The sequence below is a fragment of the Octopus bimaculoides genome, chromosome 12 (genome assembly GCF_001194135.2).
Source record: "Octopus bimaculoides isolate UCB-OBI-ISO-001 chromosome 12, ASM119413v2, whole genome shotgun sequence".
In the NCBI taxonomy this organism is placed as follows: Eukaryota; Metazoa; Mollusca; class Cephalopoda; order Octopoda; family Octopodidae; genus Octopus; species Octopus bimaculoides.
In genome coordinates, this window is record NC_068992.1 from 62,249,375 (window position 1) to 62,258,603 (window position 9,229).

The 9,229-nt window shown below is 37.2% G+C and overlaps 1 protein-coding gene across 3 annotated transcripts in view; it reads left to right on the plus strand.

The window, feature by feature from the left end:
* LOC106867565 (acetylcholine receptor subunit beta-like 1) overlaps positions 1 to 9,229 on the plus strand; it is a 347,593-nt gene that overhangs the window by 276,794 nt on the left and 61,570 nt on the right. Inside the window, exon 2 of one of the 3 annotated variants that reach the window (XM_052972219.1) lies at positions 1,619 to 1,717. The exons of the other annotated variants lie outside the window; for them this stretch is intronic. Within the exon in view, the coding sequence (XP_052828179.1) occupies positions 1,619 to 1,717 (99 nt within the window). The remainder of the gene's footprint in view (positions 1 to 1,618; positions 1,718 to 9,229) is intronic. 3 annotated transcript variants of the gene reach the window in all.

Consider the following 9,229-nt stretch of genomic DNA (forward strand, 5'->3'; position numbering starts at 1 on the left):
TCGGTCATGATTCCCAGACCGGGCGTTGTGAGTGTTTATTGAGCGAAAACACCTAAAGCTCCACGAGGCTCCGGCAGGGGATGGTGGCGAACCCTGCTGTACTCTTTCACCACAACTTTCTCTCACTCTTACTTCCTGTTTCTGTTGTAACTGTAATTCAAAAGGGCCAGCCTTGTCACACTGTGTCACACTGAATAACCCCGAGAACTACGTGAAGGGTAGACGTGTCTGTGGAGTGCTCAGCCACTTGCACGTTAATTTCACGAGCAGGCTGTTCACTTGATCGGATCAACTGGAACCCTCATCGTCGTAAGCGACGGAGTGCCAACAACAACAAGGAGGGGTGGGAGTCAATCTGTCCATGAGAAAGAAAACCTCGATTCCGAACCTCCACTACTTCGTGGCTATACCCAGACATGGAATAGATTTCAAGAGTAAACCTTGAAGTATGTGCTTGTGTGTGTGTGTGTGTGTGTGTGTGTTCTCATATCATGAAATCATGTGATTGTTGTGAATGAAGGCCAAATCGATTGGCAAAATTGACTGTAATGGATCTATAATACTGTGTACTTTGATTAATATACCGACTTAATGAACAAATATATGAATGTCTTTTTTATTATGATTTATGAATTTTTAGTCAACTATCACTCTCTCTCTCTTTCTCTCTCTCTCTCTCTCTCTCTCTCTCTCTCTCTCTCTCTCTCTCTATATATATATATATATATATATATATATATATATATATATATACACTTATATGTATGTATGTGCGTGTTTGTGTATATATACTGTATATACACACCCCAACAGACACACACACAGACACTCACACATATGTAAAACAAACAGGAAGCTGGAAAAATGTTTTGGTATTATTTATTCACCATTACACATGTATCTTTGGCTAATAGGAATCACAAAATTGTACATGTTGAATAAACATGAAAGATATTTCCTATTACAAATTCCTCAGAGAGAGAATCAAATAATACATATCTACACACAAATGCACACACACAACACACACACATGTATATATATATATATATAATATATACATACATATATATATACATACGTACATACATGTATATACACAGACACACACACACACATATATATATATATATACACACACAATCACACGTGCGTAATTGTGGCAAGGTATGGACGGTTTTCGGAGGACTGGAGAGATTATGTGTGGGTGGAGAATTATACGAGGTATAGTACTATACAGAATACCGAAAGGATCTTCACCTCTTACATCATACCTTTCTTCCTACTTCAACGCCGATGTGGTATAATTTCCTGGGAGAGAAATAATTTTGCGGCTGAGGATAGCTTTGTATTGTAAATTATACACATATAAAGCTTGAAACACGTGTACCGCGGAATCCTTTGTAGTTTTGTTGTTATTTTTGGGATTTACAATTTATTCTTTCACCGCAACCACTAGCTGGCATACACAGGTGCTTACAATTACCTCTAAATTTTAATTTACCTATATATATGTATATATATATATAAAAATATATATATACACAAATATGTATGTATGTATCCCCTAAGCTTTTACTATGTCTCTCATTTGTTTTGTTTGTTTATTAATCTTCAGGTTCCATTAACCCCTGCGCCAGTTTCAACTGCAGCTTTCCTTTCTGCAGTCTTTACTTCATCCCCTGTCAACTGCATCCCATGCAGCAGACACCTCTTGGTAAGCCTGGATTGCACTGTAGCAGTGTGTGCACAGCAAGTTCACTTGATTAGTTGCTAAAGGCAACATGCAACAAACACCATGTATATACATTAATGTGTGCTTTCACCACATGTAGCATGTGCATCACATGTATATGCATTTGCACACATTCTATGCCAGGCACATGCAAGCTTTTTTACTAGCAGCAAGTTATGTTCTGCTTATCCTATATCTGAGCATATTGTCAATAGAATATTTTATCAACCCAAGGCGGCGAGCTGCCAGAATCATTAGCATGCCGGGCGAAATGTTTAGCGGTATTCTGTCTGCTGTTACATTCTGAGTTCAAATTCCTCTGAGGTCAACTTTGCCTTTCATCCTTTCAGGGTCGATAAATTAAGTACCAGTTACACACTGGGGTCAATATAATTGACTTAACCCCTTTGTCTGTCCTTGTTTGTCCCCTCTATGTTTAGCCCCTTGTGGGCAGTAAAGAAATAAGAAACATTAAGCATGCAGGGCGAAATGCTTAGCAGTATTTTGGGGTCGATAAATTAAGTACCAGTGCATACTGGGGTCAATCTAATAGACTGGCTCCACTACCCCAAAATTTCAGGCCTTGTGCCTAGATTAGAAAGGAATATTTTATCAACCATTTTGTTTCTATATTTCTGCTGAAATATTCTGCCTTTCTTCTTTCTTTTTAACTTATTTCAGTCATTAGACTCTGTGGCCATGCTGGGGCACCTCCTTGAAGAATTTTTAGTCGAATGTATTGACCCCCACCAGTACTTATGTTTTAAAAGCCTGGTACTTATTCTATCGGTCTCTTTTGCTATACTGTTAAGTTATGGGAACGTAAACACACCAGCACTCATTGTCTAGTGGTCGTGGAGGGGAGACAAATGCAGATACAGACACACACACATACATATGTGATGTGCTTCTTTCAGTTTCCGTCTATTGAATCCTCCCACAAGACTTCCGAGGCTATAGTAGAAGACACCTGCCCAAGATGTCATGCAGTGGGACTGAACCCAGAGCCATTTGGTTGGGAAGCAATCTTCTTACTACGTAGCTCTGACAGCACCTTTCATTTCAATAGGTTTTTAAAACATTGAAGAATTTGGTAAAATGACTTGGCCCTTAATAGACTAGGCTCTCTTCTTTTGTTTGACAATATTTTGTCTCACAAGTTACTTGGCAATTCTTTTCACTTGTGTTGTGTAAAAAGCACCCAGTTCATTCTGTTAAGTGGTTGGCTTTAAGAAGGACATCTAACCATAGAAAATATACCAAAACAGACTCTGGATCTTGATGCAGTTCTCTGGCTGCACCAAGATCCTGTCAAATTGTCCCATCCATGGCACCATAGAAGATAGTTGTTAATCCTCTTGCATTCAAATTATTCAGTCAAATTTAATGCTTACTTATTCCTGTTCTTTTGTATATTTCATGCATTATCTTGTAGGCTTGAGATTTCAATGATGTGGTTGATTAATTTTAGGATGACATTGTGGGTGAGGCATGAGAGGCATGATCTGGCCAGTCAGAACATAAAACAGGATATTTGGGCTGGATAAGGCTGGTTTAGATGCTAAAGGGTTAAATGATGATGATGTTGATGTTGAGGATGATTCCACCAGATTTTAGTTCATCTTTTATCTTTTACTTCTTTCAGTTATTAGACGGTGGCCATGCTGGGGCATGGGGCCTTGAAGAATTTCTAGTTGGATGAATTGACCCTACTACTTTTTTTTTTAAGTCTGGTTCTTATTCTATTGGTCTCTTACTGAACCACTAAGTTATGGGGACATAAACACACCAACACCAGTTGTCAATTGGTGGTGAGAAGACAAACACAGACACAAAGGCACACACACACACATTGAAATATACTTATAAATATATACAATGGGCTTCTTTCAGTTTCCATCTACCAAACTCACTCACAAGGCTTTGGTCCACCCGAGGTTATAGTAGAAGACACTTGCACAAGGTGCCATGGGATCGAACCCTGAACCATGAGATTGGGAAGCAAGCTTCTTACCACACAACCACACCTGCACCTGTTTTCTGTCATAGTTTTTCTGTAGGGAAAGATTTTTAAAATGATCTCTGCATTTGAGCCAGGTTAACTCAACTCTCTCCAAATGCTAAATTGATGTTTTCTCTTCATTTTTTTTTTTTTTTGGTTTGTTTTGTAGTATTACTTGCATTTGAATCTACATATAAAATTTCTATTAAAAAAAAGAATGTCCTAATTTGAACCTGTATATAAAAAAGAAAAAAACGAAGTTATGTTTGTTCAGTTGTTACCCTATTATCAAATGACATGAAATCAATGGCTGCAAGACACAACCACCACCTGGAAAAGTGAAACCAATAAACATATAAAAAAAAACTAAAAAAAACAAAGTAATACAAAATAGAAATAACCAATCAGTTTCTTTACCTAACATGTATAACCATAGCTTAAAAATATTTCATATGAAAAAAATAATATTTACTGTGGTAAATAGCCTAATATATGAGGTAAATACATGAGTCTGTTTGTGTGTGTATAGATGTATGCACGTTTGTGTGTGTGTGCGTGTTCTTGTGTTTTTAAACACCGAAAGGATATCTTTGGTTTGACAGTTTTAATGCTGTTAACCATATTTCGGTAGAAATACATTGTCTTTATTTCAATTAATTTTTCAAATATTGAAGACAGTATAATAATTTTGTCATTATTAAACTGTAGTTTTGAACATAAATTAATATGAAATTTTGATGGAATCATTTTTAACCCTTTCGGTAGCATATTTCTAATGAAATACATTGTGTTTGGTCTGTTTCAATAAATTTTAAAAATAAAGAAGAATTTATTGAAAAAGCTTTGTCATCATTAATCTTGTGTTTGAAATATAAATTGACATGAAATTTTGATGGAAGATCACGTTAAAACAGGAAGTTTATATAACAGAACTTGTGGAAGTCTCAGGTGAATTACAGAACAAATAGACTGATAACCAGACATTATCTAACCATTTTCTTTCCATATTTCTGAAGAATTTAGTAAAAATTTAGTAAAATAACTCTATCATTGTTAAGGTGATATTTGGAATGTAAATCAACATGAAATTCTGATGGAAAATTTTTAATTAAGAGGATCTTAAAACAGGGCATTTGCATCTCAAAACCAGAAGCAATCTTAGTTTGCTATTGAAAAAATTCTGAAGTTTTTCATATAGATCCCTTTAAACAAGAAATTTGATTGTAGAACCACAGGTGGTCACAAGTGGGTTGGTATCAAAAGAGTTGAATAACAACATTCTTTGGTTTTGTCAGGTGTGTTATGTAAGGATGTGGCTTTGATAAATGATGTTTACTTTGCAACTTTCTGTAAAGTGGCCAGTATTAGGAAAGACATCCAGCGATAGAAAACCATGCCAAAGCAGATGCTGGAGTACCATGTGGTCGGATGCTGTGGAACTGTCCAACCTGTGCTTGTAGAACATGTGTTAATAATAATGATGATATTGATATCAATGATGATGATGAAAATGATGATGACAACAACGATGATGATTATGATGGTGATGGTGACAATGTCAATGACAACAATGATGATGATGATGTAAGAACCTCAAAACAAGTGATTTGTGGTATTAGTTGTGGATGGTTGCATTCTGAGATCAAACCTCAACATAGCTTTTCTGGGTGATAGACTTTGCCCATCAGTCATATCAGCACCACTACTTGGAACCTTGGGTTGCTCTTGCAGTCTCTCCACTCAGTTGAAGCATTCAGGTAATGTTTCCAGTTTGAAGATCCCTTCTCCCTTCCAACTTTGTAGACCTCATAAATAAGTCCTGGGCCCTCTATTGACTAAAAGATGAAGAAAAATAAAATTGAATTAAAAAAAAAACGAATTTATACTGTAATTTTCAGAATACAAACCAATGTAGTATATAGTGTAAACACCACCATCATCATCATCATCATCGTTTAACATCTGCTTTCAATGCTGGCATGGGTTAGAGGAGCTGTCCAGACTCCAATTATCTATTGTGACATGGTTTCTATGGCTGGATGCCCTTCTGAATGCCAATCCCTTAACAAAGTGTGCTGAGACTCTTTTACATACCACTGGTACAGGTACATTTATGCAGCACTGGTACCTGAAAGGACAAGCCAGTATGTGTTGAAAGATAAGCCTGTATGTAAACATGTCATGTGAATATTTAAACAGTGTCCCTATGTTTCTAAATCCTGTTGTATTCCACATGAAATTTTTGGTCCTCCAAAGTCATCTTGGTGTATATATAAACCCAACCTAGTTTTGGTTGTAGATTCCAACTTGTCTGCTGGAAAATACAGTAGGCATGCAATCAATGCTGTACACCTATGTATAACTAACTGGCACTCCATCGCTTACGATGATAAGGGTTCCAGTTGATCTGATCAATGAAACAGCCTGCTTGTTAAATTAATGTGCAAGTGGCGGAGCACTCTATAGACATGTGTACCTTCAGGGTAGCACTCGGAGAGATTCAGCATGACAGAGTATGACATGGCTGGCCCTTTGACATACAGGTACTGCTCATTTTTGCCAGCTGAGTGGACTGGAGCAACATGAAATAAAGTGTCTTGCTCAAGGACACAACGCATCGCCAAGAATTGAACCCATGACCTTATGACCGTGAACTGAATACCCTAACCACTAAACCCTGTGCCTTCACACATCTGTGTATATATCTCCATCAACCAAACTATTTGTGATATCCATGGTGTGAGCTGAAATGCATATTGGATTTTTCCAGGATACAAGTTCATGTGGTATGTAGCGTAAACATGTAATGTAAACATCCAAACATTGTCTCTATCTTTCCAAATCCTGCTGCATTTCGCATGGAATTTTTCACCCTCCAAAGTCGTCTTAGTGTGTAAGCTGACCAATCTATTTTTTTGGCTGTAAATTATGGTCTGAAAATTTCGACTTGTGCCTGAAAACACAGTAGATCACTTCATAACGAGGAAGTCTCTTTTATTTCATGGTTGTATGAGTGATCTCAGACAGGTCGGTATCTTTTATATCCTGGTGTTGGAAGCAGGGGGAAAGAAAGTATTCACGTGGTGCAATACATTTACTTTTACACGAAATTCAGCCCTCTCTATCAATGGCTCACAGTCAATTGCTCACAAGCAAATGCCCATTATCAATTACTGCTGTCAACTCGACAGTTCTTTACTTTATTGAAATGCATCAGTCCACTTTTAGTCACATGGGGGTGGTCAAAATCCTTCAACTAGAATATCTAAAGAGTTAAAGAATATCCTTTAGAAGCAAACCCTTTTACATTCTTTGTTCATATGTTGCAATTTCTATTCATTTCTAGGTCCCAAGAGTTCTAATATTAAAGTGTCTCCCAAATTAACTAATGGCATTCCATGTAGGATGTTTGGTTTTCCACAGTTATCTTGGGGTATAAGTTGACCTAAACCGTTTTAGCTGTAAATTTTGGTCGGCAAAATATGGTAACATCAAAGAATGAAAGTCAAAGTTGACCTTGGCAACATTTGAACTCACAGCTAAGAGAACTGGAGCATATTCCACACACAAGATGTCTTGTCTGATGCTCTAGCAAACTCTGCCAATTTGCAGCCTTACTTGTATGTTTCTAGGAATTCACTTTACCATTTCTTGCATGTTAATATGATGGGAATGGATTTTGTAAAATTTAATGGGAAACTTAAATCGAAAGTTTAGTAGAAGAAAGCAACAAGGAATAACATGAATCCCAACCAATTTTAATGTAAATTGATTTTTAAATACATTTCCGTTAATGTGTTCTGCTGTTGACATGTTAATATAGCTGTCATCATCATCATCATTGTCATCATCATCATTTTCACATCTGCTTTCATGTGCTTGCATGGGTTGGACAGAACTCATTCAGGCAAATTTGATTTTCTAATGGCCGGATGCCCTGCCTCCCACCAACCCTCACCTGCTCTCCGAAAAAAGGTAATATTTCCCCATGGCTGGACATGCTTACATAGAAGATGGAAGATGATTGGCAGCAACATTTGCTTACAACAGCCATGTTATGTAAAGATAAAGACACCCCACCCAACACATATATGCATTTAAACATACATAAATTCACACACACTCGTATATATTTATACACACACACACACACACACACACACACACACACACACACACACACACACACATATATACATACATATACATATGCCCATACACACACAGATACATATGTGTGTGTGTAAGAACTGACTGTAGTCAAGGCTGCTTATATATATATATATATATATATATATATATATATATATATATTGAGTTGAGGAATAATTCATGAGTGTTTTTTTCAAATTTATTTTAAGCAAAAAAACCACAACAGATTACTCATTAGCAAACTCTGCATTATTGCTTATGACTTCTTCCCACCGTTCAATAAGTTTTTTGATGCCTCAGTGATAGAAATCTCCTGGTCTTGACTCGAAGAATTCGTCCAACCAAGCTCTCAATTCCACGTCATTATTGAACAATACACCACTCAAAGCATTCAAAAGTGGTCGAAAGAAATGAAAATCTGACAGCACCAAGTCTGGAGAGTATGTAGGATGAGGCAGCACTTCCCATTCGAGTTCTTGAATCATGACTTTGGTCATATTTGAGATGTGAGGATGGGCCATAACGTGTTGCACCCAAGTGCCGAGTTTCTGAATCTTGCCCATTGAGTGAAGGTGGTTCACCACAGTATCTTTTATCACAATGGCTAACAATGGCTTGAACTCAGAACATAGTGATGAGACTTAATTCTGTTTGTTATGAGCTCAGGAACTCACAAGGTCAGCGTTGAACTTGGTTTCTATAGAGTATAAATGGCTGAATTTACAACACTCTCCCTCCACTGGGACTTGATCCTGTCACAAGGTTAACTTCTCAGCTATTGCTGGAGCTCGTTTTCAGCAGAGTAGACTAGAAAAATGAGATAAGTTCCTTGCTTAAGGACACAATGTACTGCCTGCTGCAGGAATTGAAACTGTGATCTTACAAATGTTCATGCAACATTCTAACCACTGGGCCACGCACCTGATAATGAAAAATAATCCTATTATAGGCAAAAAAGCCTGAAATATTAAAGAAAGTGGGATAGTTGATCTCATTGACCTCAATACTTGGATGGTACTTATTTTATTGACCTTGTAGTGGGAATATATAGCCAGTACAAGGTGTTGATGTGGCTGTGTGTATGTTATTACAATAGTTCATAAAAAGATGAAGAATAAATTCAAGACTTATATACTCTTTTACTTGTTTCAGTCATTTGACTGGGGTCATGCTGGAGCACCGCTTTTAGTTGAGCAAATCAACCCCAGGACTTATTCTTTGGATGCCTAGTACTTATTCTATTGGTCTCTTTTGCTGAACCGCTAAGTTACAGGGATGTAAACACACCAGCATCAATTGTCAAGCGATGTTCGGAGGACAGACACACACACACACACACA